The following is a 22,090-nucleotide window of genomic DNA, read 5'->3' as shown; positions in this document are numbered from 1 at the left end:
ACAAATTTGGAGACTCTCAAGCAACCTCAAACGATCTTGAAACTTAGGGTTTCAAGAACACCAAGAACGCACAAGAGGTGTTTGCACAAGCTCAAGATTTTAAAAGAGATGGGAGAGGAAAACCAAATTGTGAGCACAAGCACAAACCTCACACCCAAGAGCTCCTCTAACAAGGTTGAATCTTGAGGAAGATTTAAGTGTGAGAGAGAAGGGGAAGAGGAGTGCTTTGTCTCAAGTTAGGTGAGCAATAAATGTGTAAGTGTACAACAACATTGAAGAAGGGGGTGGAGGGTTCTATTTATAGCCACGGCTCAAAAACTAGTCGTTTGACCTGGAACCCCGCTGAAAACCGGTTGAACCGCCCCCTGGCAGGTCAGCAGACTGTCTGCCAGTCTGACTGGCAGACTGACCTGCAGACTGGTCAGGCTGACAAGATCGGTTGAACCGCCCCCTAGGGCTGTTGAACCGCCCCCTGACAACTCTGGTGACCTGACTGCCAGTCTGACGGGCAGACTGCAGGTCAGAAGTCAGAGGGATCAGAGACCAGTTGAACTGCCCCTCAGGACCAGTTCAGCTGGTCTAGACCAGAGATTTTAGGAGAGAAAACCCCAGCTCAACTGCCCGGAGACAAGTTCAGCTGGTGTATGGTCAAAGAGGTCCACAACTGAAGTTGAAGTTCAGCTGGAGTTGAGAAAGCTCAACTCAGCTGAAGTCCAGCTCAGCTGAAAAGCTCAGCTGCAGCTGAAGAAGCTCAACTCAGCTGAAGTCCAGCTCAGCTGCAGCTGAAGAAGCTCAACTCAGCTGAAGTTAAGTTCAGCTGCAGTTGAAGAAGTTCAATTGTTTTTCAACAAGAACGCTCTAGGTTTCTCAAACCTAACCACGGTCAACCATAGAATGCTAAAGTGATTTTTGATTTTCAAAAATAGCTTTTGAATTTGGGGACTTGAGCTATATCAAACACCATTACCTGTGCGAAAAAAGAATAAGTAAGAATTACATCATGCAACTCAAGATTTACATAAAATTTTATACGTCCGTTGCATGAAGTCCTTGATGCTTCCTTAAGTTCCTGTTTCTTTCTAATCATACACTGGGAACAAAAACTGTTAGTACCCTTATTTGTTTTGTCATTATATCACCAAAACCCTCACTTGGGGTTGATTGCACTTACACCAAGGAAGGAGAATCCCCATCAAAACCCATCTTGTTTCGATGGAGCCATAAGCACCATGCCCCTAGGATGAGAACGCTGTAACCCCTTTTTCTGTTTTTGTGTACGCGAAGACCCACTCGTTTCCACCAATCTGCGAAAGAGGGTTCATCAACGGCTAGAGTAAGGTGACCTAATCCAAATGGGGCTAATATACTGTGCCAAAATTGACAGGAAAAGATGAAATTGATGAGGTTCTAGATTGTTTCCTGCTCCTGATCGCCAATAGTCAAACATTTATTCTTCATTGCCAACCAAAGAAAGAATTTGCATTTTGGAGTCATTTTTCGCCAAAGCATAAACTCGAGAGCACCATCGACTTCACTTGATCAAACTCAGTGCTTTAGATCCTCCACTTCCAACTTTAGTTTAAAGTAGAATGTTATAAGATTATAAATGCCTATCTACTATAGTTCCATATTGCCCTGTGGTTCCCTATGTTATTAGATGTATACAATGTTTTCGAGTCGATAAGTCGAGTCGAGAAGTAGACTAATCGTGACTAGTCGAATATAAGTTGATGAATATATTTCTACAATTTTCTATATATGCTAATACTAAAAACACACTGAAACACTAAAAAACACCTTGTTTGGTATATCTTCATCCATCTCCATCTTCTACAATACATTATTAAATATTGAACAGTCTTGTAGCAAGTCTCCTATTGTTTTCTGATTTCAAAGAACTTGTTTGGATTAAAAAACAGTGCATGCCCCATACAGATTGGTACTCATCTGACTATCCCACCTCTTATCAACAATAGAAATTACTTCATCCATTAATTGTTCTTTGTGTTCCGAAGCTTCTTTGATGCTCTTTTTTGCATGGTCCATGGCAGCCCACATTTTAGCCGATGCAGGTCTCTGCCATTTCAGCCTAACAAGATCTCTATCATTTGTCTTGGTCTTCATCAAGTCTTAAATCCTTCCATATTCATAGATAAATCTGGCTATCGTCTTTGCTTTAGCAATGCAACCACTAAACTTTTTTTATCTTCCCAATAACCTCTAGCATGAGATCCTAGTGGGTAGTACAAGGTGTCAAAAATAAGGTAGGAAACTTGTCCATTAGCATCCTACCTACTAGGGTTGAGATGGTTCAGTAAGCTCACATTTTTATACCTAGGCCTAAATAAGTCACCCAACTCAAATGCTACGACTAGTCGTGACTAGTCGATGAGTTGAGCGACTAGTAGAGAAAGTCGAGTCGCTCTGGTTGACTATCACCTCTACACCGACTTCTTGACTAGTCGCTCGACTTTAAAACCTTGGATGTATATCTATGTATTTTTGTATCTCCCATTTGTATAAGGGGTTTAGTGCGTATTTATTCTCATGTGTCGATGTATATATATCAGCCTTAGGGCCTTATATTGAATACAAGTCTTATTCGTAACATGGTATCGGAAGGACTCATAGATGAAAGACATGTGCAATGAGGAGTCAAATAAAAAGAACACGAGGCTAACATCTATGGTTAAGTACCTGAAGTACAAGGTGGAGGTGGTCCCTTAGTGGAAGATTGAGAAGTAGCAGCAAAACCTATAGGTAAAGAAGGCTGAGTTACATAACCAACATCTCATGTCGGCATAGAGACCACAAGGCGACGAAGTAGCAAAAGAATCTCTTATGTATCTAAACCACTGATTTCAAGTCGGGCGACCAGCTAGTCGATCGACAGGACCGACCAGGCGCCTAATCGCGATTAGGGCGACAATTAGGTCAACTAATCGGTTCTAGTCGGCCTCTGGTCATCCCTAGTCGTCCTATGTATATTCCTAGGCATATAAGTCATGTCAACAGATAGAGGTCAAGTCACTACTGGGCACTAGATATGTGCTACTGCTAGACTGATGGAAACTGGTAAGAATAAGATCATTGGTGCTGCTGGACTGGTGGGATAAACTGGTCGCTGCTATGAAGCTAAGAACTATCTAAGTAAGGCAATAGAACATAGAAGTATAGAACACTAGATGAGCAGGGCCAGGGCAGACTGCAAACAAATGGGTACTGCTGCGCAGAATGCAAAACTGTAGAGTGCATACAAGGGGGAAGGAGGGGAGCAGGGATGACCTTCGGATGACGAGCTCATCTTGTGCCTTGTAGATGAGCAGGGGGCAGGGATGACCTTTAAGGATGAGCTGCACGCTGGCACTGGTGGAGAGCCCTGGAGGCTGGAGCAGCAGCCGCCGGCAGAGGACATAAAGTTTAGGAGAGGGGTGCAGGCACAGGGGAGGCTTTAGGGTTTAGGGGTGCCAACAGATTTATTCGGCTACTGGGCCCAAAAAACGGTGAAGCCCAATAGCACATCTAGCCCGCTGCGCACTGGTCGACCAGAGATGGCTAATCGGACGACTAATCGGATGATTTGGACGCCTAATCGACGATTAGGACGACCAGAAAAACAAATCGCGTCGTCCCCCTGGTCGGCCACTTACAGGTGACCAGCCCGACTAATCGCGATTAGTCGGACGATTTGAAAACAGAGATCTAAACCACCCGAACTCCGTCGTTAACCTCAGTACTACTAGCACCATTAGTACCCTATGATGATTGATGAGCCTAAGTCTTTTTCTTCATCAAACAATGTGACTCCACATGCCCATCTCTATCACAATGGTCACAATGAAGACCACCACGCCCTCGTGCTGAAGGAGGGACACTTGGAGAAGGCATTGTCGGTGGAGTAGCAACCGGCCGAGAGGACGAAGAAGGCGGTCAATCATACTCCGCCCGTTGAGAGGACGAAGAATGAGCAGCTAAAACTGACGAAGACTGCAACAGGCCAGCAGCACATGAACGAGTTTCCTCATTACGAACATACAAGAGCGTCCATAAGAGAAGCACAAGGGTGACGAGCGAAGCCTGAAGAGGTTTACACTAGTCATGAAGTCGTAGATACAACGAAGCTCAAGTGTAGCCCAGTGGCGTAGCTGTGATTTTTGATGAGGTATGCCATAATAATTTAGTATATAATTTAGAATATAAAAGATAAAAATAACATATAAAATTATATATTTAACATTTAAGTCTACAAATGCTGAAATTAGAATGTATATATAATATGAAACAATCCAAACATTAAGTACAAAATACAATGTTCGTGTCTAGTTTTTTTAGGTCTCAGTGTACTGGTGGGCCGACTTAGGGTATGTCGCGGCCCACAAGTACCACCCACTAGATATGCCGCGGCCTTTTGAGTCTAACAGGACTGGCAAGTATCTGGTGACAACGACAGACTAAGAGTATCAGGCTAACGTCAAGTAGCAGACACAAGATAGCACTGGAATTTCTCTATCATAAGAGTTGCTCATGACGAATAGCAACAAGATAGGTTGACTAACCAGTAGGCTCATAATGCTTCCGTAGAAAGGCCACATCTGATGTGCAAACTCAAACTCCACAATATCAGCAGGTAGACGATCTTCCATACTAAAGCCAGAATAGCACTGGCACGATCATCCTCATCCAACAAAGTCCTATAAGCATAGAACCTGAACTCACAAGAAGGCATCTGATCATCATAATCGGCAAGTAACTCCATCTTCTCATCAGTTGCTGGACATGGTAGATCACCAGTGAGGAACTCCCAAAGTTGCAACGACGCATATATAGACGCATGTGTGGAACCCAATCATGATAGTTGGTGCCATTGAAAAGTACTGGACATCGCAGAATCGAACACCACCGGACGGTGAACAAAAAGATGAGGCCATAGAAACAGTCGACAACGAGAGCGTTAAATAAGAAGTGGCAGACGAGTTGCAATTTTTTTTACCTTTTTTTGCTTTTTTAATACGGTTCGGTCTTGCTAAGGGCAAAACAAAGGAAGTCACCCACAGAAAGACATCGATGACAGAGGTAGTCGCTCGTTCGGATTTGAAGCCACACGTGATCGAGTTTGGTTGGGCAAAACAGAGGAAGTCGCTTGTAGAAAGAGACCAACGATAGAGGAAGTCGTCTGCTCGAACCTCGCACGCTAGTCGAAGCCACACGATTAGGAAGCCGTGACTTGCCAACTGGTCAACTCACTGAAGCCATGCATGATCGAGGAACCTTGATCCGCTCCATGGTGGACGCACTGAAGCTGCACATGATTAAAGGAAGCCGCCTGTTGGTCGAAGCCTCACGATGAAGTCGTGACCCGTCCGCTGGATGGACGCGCTGGTGGCTACACGCGCTCGGACTCGCTCATTGGTGGACTTTTGGGCTGGTGGCTACACACGCTCTCTTGTGGAAGAAGACACTCGCCATCTGGAGGTATGTAAGAGCTAGCAGCGGATCCTCAAAGCAAGGAAAAGAAAAAAAACTAACCCTAGAACCTAGCCCGCTTCTGTTGCTCACATGGCCACTGTTCGCACCCTCGTTGTTGTGACCTCTGATCGTCAGTGGTCTATCTCTCAGCTTGATGTCAAGAATGCCTTTTTTAATAGTGAGTTGCGTGAGGAGGTTTAGATGTAGCCACCACTTGGGTATTCTGTTCCTGAGGGCATGGTTTGTCGCCTTCGTCGTTCTCGTTATGGCCTTAAGTAGGCTCCTCGTGCTTGGTTCTAGTGTTTCGCTTCTATGGTCATTGTTGCTAGTTTTTCTGCTAGTAGTCATGATCCTGCTTTGTGTGCACAAGTCATCTCATTGTAGGGCTCTTCTCGTTTTTGTTGATGACATGATTATTACAGGGAATGATACTCATTATATTGTGAAGGCCCGTCTTAGTGAGCAGTTTCTTATGTCTGATCTTGGTTATCTTCGGTATTTTCTTGGGATTGAGGTTTCCTCTACTCCTAAGGGTTTTGTATCTTTCAGGGAAAATACATTCAGAGGCTTCTTGATTTGGCTTCTCTTACTAATCAACGCACTATTGAGACTCTCATGGAGCTCAACGTTTGTCTTCGTGGCATTGATAGCGAACATCTTGTGGTTCCTACTCGCTATCGTCACAATGTTGGTAGTCTGGTCTACCTTTGTGTTGCTCGCTCTGATATCTCGTATCTTGTGCATATTCCGAGTCAGTTTATATCTGCTCCCACTCAGGTTCACTACACCCATCTTCTTTGTGTTATACATTACCTTCGTGGGGCTATCTCTCATTGTTTGTTCTTTCTTCGCTCTAGCTTCTTACAGCCCCATGCCTACTGTGATGCGATTTGGCTAGTGATTCTTCGATCGTCGGTTTTTTTTCTGCCCATTGTGTTTTTCTTGGTGGTTCCCTTATTGCTTGGAAGACTAAAAAGCAGTTAGCAGTTTCACGTTCAAGTACAAAGGCATAGTTGCGTGCTACAACTTTTGCGACGTCAAAGGTGACTTGGCTACGATGGTTGCTTGCAGATTTCGGTGTTTGTCTATAACGATTACTCTTTTGTCTGATAGTGTGCTATTAGTATTGCTCATGATCCGATAAAGCTCGAGCTTACTAATTATATTGGTGTTGATGATTCTTATACTCGAACTCAAGCTCAAGATGATGTCATTGATCTTCTTATGTGCCTTCAGGAATAGTTGGCTGATTTCTTCACCAAGGCGCAGACCAGAGCTCAACATCGCTTCTCTCTCTCCAAACTCGGTGTGATTTACCCACCTTGAGTTTTTTTAGGGGGGGGGGATGTTAGGTGTATATCTATGTATATCCCCTTTGTATAAGGGGTTTAGTACATATTTACCCTTTATGTACCGGTGTATACATATCAGCTTAGTGCCTCATATTGAATAAAGTCTTACTCTTAACATATATATCCATCTTCATTAATGGAGTGCATTTTCTAATTCTATGGTTAGTAACCACTGAATGGGTATATTATGAAAATATATTTCATGGGGTATCTCATGATACTAATTTCGTGTCATAGATACTGTTGTTATTTTCTATAAATTTAGTCAAACTTACAAATGTTTGACTTAAGACAACTCTAGAATTTGATTTATTTCTGTAACTGTGTTAAAGATTATCAACTCTTTGGTTGTGGCTGACCTGTCCTTGTACAGCTGTCTTGGGCCGTTTACCTGGCACTACTGTGTACAGGAATACATTGCAGTACCCTGAGGCTTATACGTATAATGGGATAGTAGTGGTTCGAATTGATGCACCGATCTACTTTGCCAACATTAGCTACATCAAAGACAGGTAGATTGGTTGGTCTGTTCTCGTCATGTGTAAACACATGAATAAATTTTCATCATTTACAAGGAAATGTTAGTTCTACTGGTAATCATAATCTTTTGTCAGGTTGCGTGAGTATGAGCTCAATCTTCCAAGTTCAAACAAGGGACTTGATGTTGGAAGGGTGTATTTTGTGATCCTCGAGATGTCCCGTAAGACTCTGATTTTCTAATCGCATTGTCAGCATCAGATTGTTCCCCTCGGTTGTGGGCATTTCAGAAGGAAATTTATGAGCTTCTCAAGGGCTTTCTGTATCACTTGTTAAATTGATAAAATCTTTGGTCATGCAGCTGTTACATATATTGATTCGAGTGCTGTTCAAGCTCTTAAAGACTTGCACCAAGAATACAAAGCACGCCATATTCAGGTCCTTTCCCATAGTCACATTTGAAACTATTGCACCGAGAAACTTGTACAACTGTTTTCAGAAGCAGCATATTCTTTACTGACTGCAGATTGCCATAGCTAACCCGAACCGGCAAGTGTACCTTCTGTTGTCAAGATCGGGCATCATTGACTTGGTAGGAGCTGGGTGGTGCTTTGTGCGAGTGCATGACGCCGTGCAAGTGTGCCTACAGCACGTGCAGAATTCATCTTCAAATGCGTTGAAGCTACCCGTGCAGGCATCAGGCGTGTTGACCGATTCTGTTTCGACTCCTAAACCAGAGCAGCAGCATCAAAAGCAGCACGGCCTCTTCAAGGACCTATGGAAGGCACAGGACAGTAACGCGGATGCTGGTGGTGAGGTGCAGCCACTGCTCCGGCAAAACCTTGTGTAATACTCCTACAAAATACGGAGTACTTCCTGGGATGGACTCACGCCCTCGCTGGCCTATACATATACGTGTTTATTTATTTGTCTATGTTGTTGTTAACATGGTATCGTGGTGAACAAAAGAAACTGAACATGCCATTGTTACTGTGGTGTGGCGTTTTTTGTACACTTTTGATACCTAAATGGAACTCCTATGATTTGGGTCTGGAAAGGGTGTGTGAAGATGTTTTGTTCCAGGTTTTGGAGTTCCGCTCCCAGATTGGCTTGACAAGCATGTTAATTCCATGAACTCTCTTCCACAAAAACAGTACAGCTGATTATCAGTTTTATGTTTAGAATGAGAAAATAGCCCTGGCGCATCTTATCTTACTGTAGGGATGGACGTCTGGCGCTCTTTTGCTCGCTTGCTCAAGCTGTCTCGTTTAGTGAAGAAACATTTGGATTATAATTTATTACCATTTCTACATACATGTTTACAATATCAAAAAATCAACTGTGTAATCAATATATTCACCACAGGTACAGAAACAATAGCAGAGGGTGGCGATAGAGTAGGTGAACTTGCTAGACGCTTAACTTGGCCAATTCGCACCATGAATAAGCATTTTTGGTGATTTTGGTTTCAGACTTACAATTGGATGTATTCTTTCGGAGACGTTCAAGAGTGGATACGTGCATGTCTATCTGTACTGTGACAGTCGCAAAAAGAAGGAACTAATTAACCCTATGCTGGCTGATGTGTATAGTTATCTACCTGCACTCGATGTGCATGCATGAGAAGAATTGTGAGAGAGACTTATCGTTTTGGCGATCTTTCGTCGTCTCTGCTCAGGACTTACAAATAAGCCACGATCGATAAGCATATCCCGGTGCAACATGTAGTAGCCATGCATAAATTTGTTGGTACGACACGATGTTGGTGTCTTTTTGGGGCGCCAATCACTGCTTGAGAACCGGCGGCGGTGCTCGCTGCATAGGCGCGGACGGTCCGCGACCAGGGGCCGGACGGTCCGCGACCTAGGATAGGGCTAATGGTTTCCTGTCTGACGTGCCAGATGGTCCGCGCCCTGGGGCCGGACGGTCCGCGCGTGCGCATGGGCGGTGAAGGTCATCGGCGGCGCCTGGATCTCTCTCCCGGGAGGGACCCCGTCGGGAAGGAGAGATCCTAGGTGTTGTTTAGGCTCGGCAGGCCGACCAAGACTCCTCTAATCAACGTAGAGTCGAAGAGAAGCGGAGAATTTGGGGATTGGAAGGCTAAACTAGAACTAGACTAGAACTACTCCTAAATGTACAAGAAATAAATGCGAGATAAATTGGTTATTGATTCTGTCAGTACCCTGGAACAAGGGTACCCTTTACTACAGTATGAAGGCACGGAGTCCATGCGGCTATCTCTAGTTGCGTGGCAAATAGCGCCCGACCCCACCACGTGGGCAGCTCCAGGGCCGCCACGTGGCCAGAGAAGACGATATCCTCCAAGGTATCGTCAATAGGTCCGGACCCCCATGGGAAGTGCCGGACCTCTGTATATACGGACTGGACCTCCGGGTAAAGTCCAGGACCTCCACGGGCACGAACCGGACCCCTCGTATGGGTCTCGGACCCCTCTGTGTGGGGTCCGGGCCACTCACGGCAGGGTCCCGGACCTTAATCAAGACCAGGCGGGGGTCCAGAGCCGACACGTGTCCGGACCATGCCATGTACGCTTCTGCTCCCCGCTCAGGCGGAGACCTGATGTTGCCACGTGGCCCACTGCCCATGACGTAAGCCTGTGGACGGAGCCTGACGTAAGGCCTCTGGGCTGGCACACTGGACAGTCCGGTGAATTATAGCGGAGTGGCTCCCCAAATTTCCGAAGCTAGCAAGTTGGAGTTGATCCACCCTGGTGCACCGGACAGTCCGGTGCGCCAGATCAGGGCAGCCTTCGGTTGGTTTTGCTCCTTTCTATTTGAACCCTTTCTTGGACTTTTATTGGTTTGTGTTGAACCTTTGGCACCTGTAGAACTTATAATCTAGAGCAAACTAGTTAGTCCAATTATTTGTGTTGGGCAATTCAACCACCAAAATCATTTAGAAAAAGGTTTGACCCTATTTCCCTTTCAATCTCCCCCTTTTGGTGATTGATGCCAACACAAACCAAAGCAAATATACAAGTGTAGAGTTGAACTAGTTTGCATAAGGTAAGTGGAAAGGTTACTTGGAATTAAACCAATTTACATTTTCATAAGATATGCATGGATTGCTTTCTTTATTTTAACATTTTGGACCACACTTGCACCACTTGTTTTGTTTTTGCAAATTTTTTGGAAATTCTTTTTCAAAGTCTTTTTGCAAATAGTCAAAGGTATATGAATAAGATTTCGAGAAGCATTTTTAAGATTTGAAATTTTCTCCCCCTGTTTCTAATGCTTTTCCTTTGACTAAACAAAACTCCCCCTTAATGAAATTCTCCTCTTAGTGCTCAAGAGGGTTTTAGATATTAATTTTGAAGGAGGTCATACCAATTTGAAATTATATCAAAAATAAGATACCAATTGAAAAACTTCTTTAATACCAATTGAAAGACTACATTTACACATTTTTGAAATTGGTGGTGGTGCGGTCCTTTTGCTTTGGGCTAATACTTTCTCCCCCTTTGGCATGAATCGCCAAAAACGGATACTTTGTGAGTGAAATATAAGCCCTTAATTACTTTCTCTCCCCCTTTGGAAAATAATATATGAGTGAAGATTATACCAAATTGGAGAGCGGTGCAGAGTGACGGCGAAGGATGAATAATTCGGTGGAGTGGAGTGGAAGCCTTGTCTTCGCTGAGGACTCCATTTCCCTTTCAATCTATGACTTAGCATGAAATACACTTGAAAACCACATTAGTCATAGCACATGAAAGAGAGGAGATAATTGCCATTATGGAAGAAGAGAGCAGGGGATTCGACGAAATGGAGGCGTTGGCGTTGGCTTCTATATTTTGGAGACGCAGACGACAGACAAACTCCAAAATGGATACAAGACAGCACTTGGGGCTGCGTAAACAGATATCAGTATCCTGTCACTGTTTACCGTCCCCGTGCGCAGACGCCGTCTGGCGTTGTCTCCGTCGCTTCTCCTCCGTCGCGGAATTGGAGTCGATGTTGCACGCCTCGCCGTCCCCGTGGCGTACCCGAGCAGGCTTGCGTTCGCCACCACCGCGCCAGCCGCCGTGGTCGCCGTGTGCGTGCCGTGCCCGTCCCTGTCCCGGGCCGACCTGAACGTCCTCTTCCCCACGCCTATTGCGCCGCCGTTTGCCGCACGGAGGCCGCGCGAGAAGCTGCACGCGCCCACCAGCTTCCTCCCGCACAAGCTCGACGGGAAATCCACGCCAGCCTCGCACACCCCCTTCCAGCGAGCCGGCGATGGCGGCAGGTTGCCGCCCGCGAAGCTCGGCGACTCTGGCCATACGCCGGTGTCAAGAACCCCTATGACCACGTCGTGCGTGGCCGCTTCCAGATTGCCCATGGCAGGCCGGTAGGCCGGCGTGAGAAGGCCCAAGAACTCTGGGAAGCGCGTGGTGTGGAGCTGGAACATCTCGTCCGGCACAACCTGGAGCACCTCGGGGACCGGTAGCAGCGCCGCCACGAATCCGTGCGCGGCGGCGGAGTAGGAGTACAGCAAGTGGCGGCCCGGGTCGATGGACAGGGACTCGAGGTGCGCCGCATGGCGCACGACCTCGGCCGAGAGGCCAGCGTCCAGCGCGGCCATGGCAGCCGCTCGGCGCCGGAGCAGGAGCTTCACGTGCGCCAGGAGCTGGGACACGGCCTCCGACTCCGTCGTTGGGATTATGAACGCCGAACCGGAGCTGGATGTCTTGCCGGACGGGACGCAGGGAGTCGCGGCGGTCGCGGAGGACGACGACGACGAGAAACTGTCGTCCGACCAGCACACGCTCTCGCGGCGGAACGCCACCGAAGCGAGGCGGCGGCCGGTCTGCAGCAGCACCATAGCGTCCTCGATGAGGCCGAGGTGGAACCAAGCTTGGCCGAGGACCAAGTACCTGTACGTGGACGTGGGCATCAACCATCAGGAAACCGGTCGGTCGGATTCTCATTCTCGCCAAATCAAGGCACCAATTCGTGCAATGCTCAAGGTCCCGTACCTCCACTGGGTACCGGTGCTCGGGTTCTTGGAGAGGCCGGCAAGGACGCGGCGCTTGAGCTCGGAGATGTCGAAGCAGCAGAAGGAGCGGACGGGGCGAGCGTCAGGTTCCGCGTCGTCGGAGCGGTGGCGGTCGGGCGAGAAGAGTTTGGCGCGGGAGATCGTGCCGAGATCACCGGAGCCAGTGGACAAGAGGGACGCCGACGAGGACGAGGAGGTGTCCTCGCCAGAGCACGACTTGCCGCGGCTGGGGATGTAATCGCGGAGCATCTCCGCGACCTCGCTGTAGCGACACAGCGCGAGGAACGCGCGCGACCGCAGCTCCAGGGCGGCCTCCATCCGCGGCGACAGCTCCAGCGCCGCGTCGAAGAAGGAGCCGCAAGAGGAGACGGAGACGCAAGCCACCCCAAGAGCACTCTGCACTCCAATTCCGCGACGGAGGAGAAGCGACAGAGACAACGCCAGACGGCGTCTGCGCACGGGGACGGTAAACGGTGACAGGACACTTATATCTGTTTACGCAGCCCCAAGTGCTGTCTCACATCCATTTTGGAGTTTGTCTGTCGTCTACGTCTCCAAAATATAGAAGCCAACGCCAAGGCCTCCATTTCGTCGAATCCCCTTCTCTCTTCTTCCATAATAGCAATTATCTCGAAAGAGAGGTGATCAAAGGTACATAAATAAGCTATGTGTGCAAAATATCAATCAAAATTCTTAGAATCGAGAATGTTTAGCTCATGCCTAAGTTTGGTAAAAGTTTTCTCATCTAATGGTTTGGTAAAGATATCGGCTAATTGTTCTTTAGTGCTAACATAAGCAATCTCGATATCCCCCCTTTGTTGGTGATCCCTCAAAAAGTGATACCGAATGGCTATGTGCTTAGTGCGACTGTGCTCAACGGGATTATCCGCCATGCGGATTGCACTCTCATTATCACATAGGAGAGGGACTTTGGTTAATTTGTAGCCATAGTCCCTAAGGGTTTGCCTCATCCAAAGCAATTGCGGGCAACAATGGCCTACGACAATGTACATGGCTTTGGCGGTAGAAAGAGCTACTGAATTTTGTTTCTTTGAAGCCCAAGACACCAGGGATCTTCCCAAGAACTTGGCAAGTCCCTGATGTGCTCTTTCTATCAATTTTACACCCTGCCCAATCAGCATCTGAATAACCTATTAAATCAAAAGTGGATCCCTTGGGGTACCAAAGTCCAAACTTAGGTGTATGAACTAAATATCTCAAGATTCGTTTCACGGCCCTAAGGTGAACTTTCTTAGGATCGCCTTGGAATCTTGCACACATGCATACGGAAAGCATAATATCCGGTCGAGATGCACATAAATAGAGTAAAGAACCTATCATCGACCGGTATACCTTTTGATCTACGGATTTACCTCCTGTGTCGAGGTCAAGATGCCCATTGGTTCCCATGGGTTTCTTGATGGGCTTGGCATCCTTCATTCCAAACTTAGTGAGTATGTCTTGAATGTACTTCGTATGGCTGATGAAGGTGCCCTCTTGGAGTTGCTTGACTTGAAATCCTAAGAAATACTTCAACTCCCCCATCATAGACATCTCGAATTTTTGAACCATGATCCTACTAAACTCTTCACAAGTAGATTTGTTAGTAGACCAAAATATGATATCATCAACATAAATTTGGCATACAAACAAATCATTTGCAATTGTTTTAGTAAAGAGAGTAGGATCGACTTTTCCGACTTTGAAGCCATTAGCGATAAGAAAATCTCTTAGGCATTCATACCATGCTCTTGGGGCTTGCTTGAGCCCATAAAGCGCCTTAAAGAGTTTATATACATGGTTAGGGTACTCACTATCTTCAAAGTCGGGAGGTTGCTCAACATAGACCTCCTCCTTGATTGGTCCATTGAGGAAGGCACTTTTCACGTCCATTTGATAGAGCTTAAAGCCATGGTAAGTAGCATAGGCAAGTAATATACGAATTGACTCAAGCCTAGCTACGGGTGCATAGGTTTCACCGAAATCCAAACCTTCGACTTGTGAATATCCCTTGGCTACAAGTCGGGCTTTGTTCCTTGTCACCACACCATGCTTATCTTTCTTGTTGCGGAAGACCCACTTGGTTCCTACAACATTTTGATTAGGACGTGGAACAAGATGCCATACCTCATTCCTCGTGAAATTGTTGAGTTCCTCTTGCATCGCCAATACCCAATTCGAATCTCTTAACGCATCTTCTACCCTGTATGGCTCAATAGAAGACACAACAAAGTAATATTCACAAAAATGAGCGACATGAGATCGAGTGGTTACCCCCTTATGAATATCGCCGAGGATGGAGTTCACGGGGTGATCTCATTGTATCGCTTGGTGGACTCTTGGGTGTGGCGGTCTTGGATCCTCATCATCTTCCTTGTCTTGATTATTGGCATCTCCCCCTTGATCATTGTCCTCCTCTTGAGGTGGCTCTTCTTGATCTTCATTTTTATCATCTTGAGCTTGATCCTCATCTTGGGTTGGTGGAGATGCTTGATTTGAAGATGATGGTTGATCTTGTGCATGTGGAGGCTCTTCGGATTTCTTAGGACACACATCCCTAATGGACATGTTCCTTAGCGCGACGCACGGAGCCTCTTCATCATCTAGCTCATCAAGATCAACTTGCTTTACTTGAGAGCCGTTAGTCTCATCAAACACAATGTCACAAGAAACTTCAACTAGTCCAGTGGATTTGTTAAAGACACTATATGCCCTTGTGTTTGAATCATATCCTAGTAAAAAGCCTTCTACAGTCTTAGGAGCAAATTTGGATTTTCTACCTCTCTTAACAAGAATAAAGCATTTGCTACCAAAGACTCTAAAATATGAAACATTTGGCTTTTTACCGGTGAGGAGTTCATACGATGTCTTCTTGAGATTTGGTGAAGGTAGAGACGGTTGATGGCGTAGCAAGCGGTGTTGATTGCTTCCGCCCAAAACCGGTCCGAAGTCTTGTACTCATCAAGCATGGTCCTCGCCATGTCAAGTAGAGTTCTATTCTTCCTCTCCACTACATCATTTTGTTGTGGTGTGTAGGGCGAAGAGAACTCATGCTTGATGCCCTCGTCCTCAAGAAAGTCTTCAATTTGAGAGTTCTTGAACTCTGTTCCGTTGTCGCTTCTTATTTTCTTGAGTCTTAAACCGAACTCGTTTTGAGCCCGTCTTAAGAATCCCTTTAAGGTCTCTTGGGTTTGGGATTTTTCTTGCAAAAAGAACACCCAAGTGAAGCGAGAATAGTCATCCACAATAATTAGACAGTACTTACTCCCGCCGATGCTTATGTAAGCAATTGGGCCGGATAGATCCATGTGGAGTAGCTCAAGCGGCCTGTCAGTCGTCATGATGTTCTTGTGTGAATGATGAACACCAACTTGCTTCCCTGCTTGACATGCGCTACAAATCCTGTCTTTCTCAAAATGAACATTTGTTAATCCCAAAATGTGCTCTCCCTTTAGAAGCTTATGAAGATTCTTCATCCCAACGTGGGCTAGTCGGCGATGCTAGAGCCAACCCATGTTAGTCTTAGCAATTAAGCAAGTGTCGAGTTCAGCTCTATTAAAATCAACTAAGTATAGCTGATCCTCTAACACTCCCTTAAATGCTATTGAATCATCACTTCTTATAAAGACAATAACACCTATATCCGTAAAAAGACAATTGTAGCCCATTTTGCATAATTGAGAAACTGAAAGCAAATTGTAATCTAAAGAATCTACAAGAAAAACATTGGAAATAGAGTGGTCAGGTGATATAGCAATTTTACCAAGTCCTTTGACCAAACCTTGATTTCCATCCCCGAATGTGATAGCTCGTTGGGGATCATGGTTTTTCTCGTAGGAGGAGAACATCCTTTTCTCCCCAGTTATGTGGTTTGTGCACCCGCTATCAATGATCCAACTTGAGCCCCCAGATGCATAAACCTACAAAACAAGTTTAGGCCTTGTTCTTAGGTACCCAAATGGTCTTGGGTCCTTTGACATTAGAAACAAGCACCTTGGGTACCCAAACACAAGTCTTTGAGCCCTTGTGTTTGGCCCCAACATATTTGACAACTACTTTGCCTGATTTGTTAGTTAAAACATATGAAGCATCAAAAGTCTTAAATGAAATGTTATGATCATTTGATGCAATAGGAGATTTCTTTTTAGGCATTTTAACATGGGTAGAACGCCTAGAGCTAGAAGCCTCATTCTTATAAATAAAAGCATGGTGAGAAACAAAATGAGTCTTCTTAGCATGAATTCTCCTAATCTTATCCTCAGGATAACCAGCAGGATATAAAATATAGCCCTCGTTATCCTGAGGCATGGGAGCCTTGCCCTTGACAAAATTAGACAATCTTTTAGGGGCATTGAGCTTGACATTGCCTCCCTGTTGGAAGCCAATGCCATCCTTAATGGCACGGCGTCTCCCATTATAAAGCATACTACGAGAAAATTTAAATTTTTCATTCTCTAATTCATGCTCGGCAATTTTAGCATCTAATTTTGCTATATGATCATTTTGTTGTTTAATCATATCAATGTGATCATGAATAGCATCAACATTAATATCTCTACATCTAGTACAAATAGTAACATGCTCAATGGTAGATGTAGAGGGTTTGCAAACATTTAATTCATCAATCTTAGCATGTAACATGACATTTTCATTTCTAAGATTAGAAACAATATCATTGCAAACATTTAAATTTTTAGCCTTTGTAATCAATTTATCATTTTATATCTTAAGGCTAGCAATTGATTCATTCAACTTGTCAATCTTAGCAATCAAATTAGCATTATCATTTTTAAGTTTGACAAGAGGATCATCACAAACATTTAAATTCTCAACCTTAGCAAATAATTTAGCATTCTCATTTCTAAGGTTGGAAATAGTATCATGGCAAGTGCTTAGTTCACAAGTTAATTTTTCACATTTTTGTACTTCCTGAGCATAATCATTTTTAACCTTAACATGCTTTTTGTTTTCTTTAATAAGGAAGTCCTCTTGGCTATCCAAGAGTTCATCCTTCTCATGAATAGCACCTATCAATTCATTTAATTTTTCTTTTTGTTGCATGTTTAGGTTGCAAAAAGGGCAAGCAAATTATCTTCATCATCGCTAGAGTTTTCCTCGTCACTAGATGTTGCATATTTAGTGGAGGCTCTAGATTTTACCTTCTTTTTGCCATCCTTTGCCATGAGGCACTTGTGGCCGATGTTTGGAAAGAGGATACCCTTGTTGACGGCGATGTTTGCGGCATCCTCGTCGGAGGAGGAGTCGGTGGAGCTCTCATCGGAGTCCCACTCCCGACACACGTGGGCATCGCCGCCCTTCTTCTTGTAATACTTCTTCTTCTCCTTCCTTCTTCCCTTCTTGTCGTCGCCCCTGTCACTATCACTTGATAATGGACATTTAGCAATGAAATGATCAGGCTTACCACACTTGTAGCAAACTTTCTTGGAGCAGGGCTTGTAGTCCTTCCCCCTCCTTTGCTTGAGGATTTGGCGGAAGCTCTTGATGATGAGCGCCATTTCCTCGTTGTCGATCTAGGAGGCGTCGATGGGGAGTCTACTTGATGTAGACTCTTCTTTCTTCTCCTCTATTGCTTTGAAGGCAACAGGTTGCACTTCAGGTGTGGAGGAGGTGCCTCGCTCGATGATTTGTTTGGAGCCTTTGATCATCAACTCAAAGCTCACAAACTTCCCTATAACCTCCTCGGGAGACATTAGCTTGTATCTAGAATCACCACGAATTAATTGAACTTGTGTATGATTGAGAAATACAAGTGATCTTAGAATAACCTTGACCATTTCATGGTCATCCCATTTTGTGCTCTCGAGGTTGTGCACTTGGTTCACCAAGGTCTTGAGCCGATTGTACATGGCTTGTGGCTCCTCTCCTTGGTTGAGCATAAATCGACCGAGCTCCCCCTTGATCGTTTCCATCTTGGTGATCTTGGTCACCTCGTCTCCTTCGTGCGTGGTCTTTAGTACGTCCCAAATCTCTTTGGCACTTTTCAACCCTTGCACCTTATTGAAGTGTTGGATTTGGGCGACTTCGTCCGCATCATAATCTTCATCCCCTATGGATGGTACCTGTGCTCCAAATTCAACAATGTCCCATATGCTTGTGTGGAGTGAAGTTAGGTGATATTTCATCATTTCACTCCACCTAGAATAATCTTCACCATTAAAAGCCGGTGGTTTGCCTAATGGGATGAAAAGTAAAGGAGTATGTTTAGAAATGCGAGGGTAGCGTAATGGGATCTTACTAAACTTCTTGCTCTCATGGCGCCTAGAAGTGACGGATGGCGTGTCGGAGCCGAAGGTGGAAGGCAGCGAAGAGTCGGTCTCATAGTAGACCACCTTCTTCATTTTCTTCTTCTTGTCGCCACTACGGTGTGACTTGACGCGGGGAGGTGACTCCTCCTTTTTGTTGCCGGACTCTCCCGATGGAGCTTTCCCGTGGCTTGTGGCGGGCTTCTCGCCGGTCACCATTTCCTTCTTGGCGTGAGCTCCCGGCATCACTTCGAGCGGTTAGGCTCTAATGAAGTACCGGGCTTTGATACCAATTGAAAGTCTCCTAGAGGGGGGGGTGAATAGGCAAATCTGAAATTTATAAAGTTTAAGCACAACTACAAGCCGGGGTTAGCGTTAGAAATATAATCGAGTCCGAAAGAGAGGGCGAAAAACAAATCACAAGTGAATAAAGCAAATGACACGGTGATTTGTTTTACCGAGGTTCGGTTCTTGCAAACCTACTCCCCGTTGAGGTGGTCACAAAGACCGGGTCTCTTTCAACCCTTTCCCTCTCTCAAACAGTCACTTAGACCGAGTGAGCTTCTCTTCTCAATCAATTGGGACACTTAGTCCCCACAAGGACCACCACACAATTAGTGTCTCTTGCTTTGATTAAAAATGTCTTGGGAATAAGAAATGGGGAAGAAGAAAAGCGATCCAAGCGCAAGAGCACAAAAGAACACGACAAAACTCTCTCTTCTAGTCACTAATTGCTTTGAGTGGAATTGGGACTTGGAGAGATTTTGATTCAATCTATTTGTGTCTTGTATTGAATGCACTAGCTCTTGTATTGAATGTGTTGGCTGAAAACTTGGATGGCTTGAAGTGTGGTGGTTGAGGGGTATTTATAGCCCCAACCACCAAAGTGGCCGTTGGGGAGGCTGTCTCTCGACGGGCGCACCGGACACTGTCCGGTGCGCCAGCCACGTCACCCGACTGGTAGGGTTCGACCGTTGGAGCTCTGACAGGTGGGGCCACCGAACAGTCCGGTGGTGCACTAGACAGTCACTGTTCACTGTCCGGTGCGCCTTCTAGCGCCTGCTCTGACTCTGCGCGCTCTGTCCGCGCACTGTTCACGCATTGTACACTTTTGCAGACGACCGTTGGCGCTGTTAGCCGTTGCTCCGCATGGCACACCGGACAGTCCGGTGCTACACCGGACAGTCCTGTGAATTATAGCGGAGTGGCTCCCCAAATTCCCGAAGCTAGCAAGTTGGAGTTGATCCACCCTGGTGCACCGGACAGTCCGGTGCGCCAGACCAGGGCAGCCTTCGGTTGGTTTTGCTCCTTTCTATTTGAACCCTTTCTTGGACTTTTTATTGGTTTTTGTTGAACCTTTGGCACCTGTAGAACTTATAATCTAGAGCAAACTAGTTAGTCCAATTATTTGTGTTGGGCAATTCAACCACCAAAATGATTTAGAAAAAGGTTTGACCCTATTTCCCTTTCAGGTATCAGTCACCTGAGGGGGTCCTAAAGGATGTTTTCACCGGAGACTCCGACTCCGGCGATGACAACTAGTCCGGCCACTGAGGAGACCCCGTTGTTCCTAGTCTACGGGGCTGAAGCCTGCCTTCCCCCGGAAACCCTTATGGGCTCCTCACGGGTCCAGTATTTTAACAAGTCTATGCAGGGATAGCTACGGCGTAAGGACGTGGACTTCATCAACAAACGCATATGGCAAGCGGCGAACTAAAATGCACGATACAACTAAGCGCTCGGGCGCCACCGCCAGTGGATCGTGCATAGTAGGGTGCTCGGGGTTTGGGACCTAGTCCTACGGCGAGTACTGAATCGAGAAGGGCTCCACAAACTCTCCCCCAGTTGGGAAGGACCCTTCAAGGTGACAGAAGCATGCCGACCCAGGAGTGCCCTCCTCGCCACAGCTGAAGGGGTGCCTCTTCCCAATCCCTGGAACATAGAGCATTCCTGTAAGTCCTACCCACAGAAGCAAGTCCGAGGGGTTATGATTTCTTCTTGTAATTAGGTTGTGCATACGTGTACGCCAGCCCGGTGAGGTCCGCCCTCATAAGCCCGACCTGTTGGTCTACACTCATGCATGTCAAGTTATAAGGAATGAATTTACCCCCCTCAGATGTGCCCCTGTGATGGTTTTATTCTACTACAGATTCCAGATATTATTATTTTTTATCTAACCCACCCATACGGTCTCCCACCCTTGCTGGTATGATGACATCCGAATTGAGTAGCCAGGCTTGCAGTTTAGGACCCCTCTACGAAAGCAGGGGGTCCGACAACCTGGGGGCCAGTTCTAGAGAATGGGTACTCGTCTCCTAGGGTGGTCTAAAGTTGTGTACCCGCTTAGCTTGGTTCCGCACCCTAAGCCTGCATGCTCCACCACTCTGCGGTGGGTATCCTAGTATTTGGAACTATAGCCCTGTGGGTTCGAGAACCTAGGGTCCGGTTCTAGAGAATGGACGCACGTCCCCTGGGGTGGTCCAGAGCCGTGTAGCCGCTTAGCCTGGTCCCGTACCGTAAGCCTACACACTTCACCACTCTGCGATGGGTGTCCTAGTATCTGGAACTGTGATTCAGGGGGTCCGGGCACACGGCTTGGCTTCCCAGGCCAAATCCCGCATGTCCTATTGCATGAATCAAAGGATGGCTGATACCAGATGATGGGTCCTAATGGGTGTGCTACTAACACTTCGTAACCGAAGCTGTGTGCAAGTATATGTCCTAGTCGAGGCTACCTCCTGGAGGCCGGGACACCAACTCTTCCTTAGGTATGCTGGTATCTAGCCTCGACACATCGAGCCTACATCCCAGGGGGGCCAGGTTGTGGCAGAACCACCCGGATTATTCCAGCTTAAGTGCCCAAGTCACACCCGCAAGGGCAGCAACACACTTAAACCGGAATAACCCGTCAGTCCCTCGGATCTAGTCCGACAAGGCCACTTACCCAGGATCGAATACCACTAGCTCACTCGAAGGTGAGGCACAGAGAAATACAATAAAGCATAATACCCTAAATTTAATAAGTATCATTAGTGATTACATTATCGGAGTTTAATAAATAATAACCATAAATTTTTAATGCAGCGGAAATAACTAACGGAGAAAACCGAGTAACATGGCGAAGCCTGGCCACGCTACTCCTCCTGGTCCTCTCCTGTGGAAGCAGTAACCCACTCGACTGTCTATCCCGGTGGCAGGGATGGAGGCCAAGTCACACTAGCAACCAATCACCCTAAGGGGTACCTGCAAAAATTATGCCACAAGCAAGGCTAAGTATACTAATACTCATCTAGACTTACCCGGTGTGAGGAGTCTACTCCTCTACCTCTAGACATGCAGCTGTTTGGCTGAAGGGTTTGGTTTGCCAAAAGCACTAGCTGAGTCTAAACTCAAGTTTTAGCTTTTCAAGTTTTAGTATGCTCCTTTTTAAACTAGATGAGTACCTAGCTACTCATACATGGTATCAAACATTTTTAGCAATCAACATCTTTTGCCAATCAACTCATTTCCACTTATTACTCAATGTAGTACAAT

General features: G+C 46.1%; 2 protein-coding genes across 2 annotated transcripts in view; both read left to right on the top strand.

Annotated features, from left to right (window-relative positions):
• The window catches only part of sfp7 (sulfate transporter7), a 67,887-nt gene extending 59,541 nt beyond the window's left edge, over positions 1 to 8,346 (top strand). The window contains exons 14-17 of the mRNA NM_001319700.1: positions 7,192 to 7,330; positions 7,433 to 7,518; positions 7,657 to 7,733; positions 7,822 to 8,346. Coding sequence (NP_001306629.1) covers positions 7,192 to 7,330; positions 7,433 to 7,518; positions 7,657 to 7,733; positions 7,822 to 8,145 — 626 coding nt within the window. The 3' untranslated portion in view covers positions 8,146 to 8,346. The remainder of the gene's footprint in view (positions 1 to 7,191; positions 7,331 to 7,432; positions 7,519 to 7,656; positions 7,734 to 7,821) is intronic.
• Positions 8,347 to 11,808: 3,462 nt separating this feature from the next.
• On the top strand, positions 11,809 to 12,544 carry LOC103649049 (uncharacterized). Its single transcript, XM_020549036.1, has 2 exons — positions 11,809 to 12,177; positions 12,265 to 12,544. Exons 1-2 carry the CDS (start codon positions 11,809 to 11,811, stop codon positions 12,529 to 12,531), a joined length of 636 nt encoding a protein of 211 aa, XP_020404625.1. The 3' UTR covers positions 12,532 to 12,544.
• Positions 12,545 to 22,090: the final 9,546 nt, after the last annotated feature.

This window comes from Zea mays, chromosome 2, assembly GCF_902167145.1.
Source record: "Zea mays cultivar B73 chromosome 2, Zm-B73-REFERENCE-NAM-5.0, whole genome shotgun sequence".
Classification (NCBI taxonomy): Eukaryota; Viridiplantae; Streptophyta; class Magnoliopsida; order Poales; family Poaceae; genus Zea; species Zea mays.
Note: the sequence above shows the minus strand (reverse complement) of the source record. Positions and strands in the feature narration are given on the sequence as shown.

Coding starts and splice junctions, on each gene's coding strand:
- LOC103649049 (XM_020549036.1), top strand. CDS start 11,809: ATGGACAGGGACTCGAGGTGCGCCGCATGGCGCACGACCTCGGCCGAG. Junction 12,178..12,264: donor CGAGGACCAAGTACCTGTAC/GTGGACGTGGGC, acceptor GCAATGCTCAAG/GTCCCGTACCTCCACTGGGT.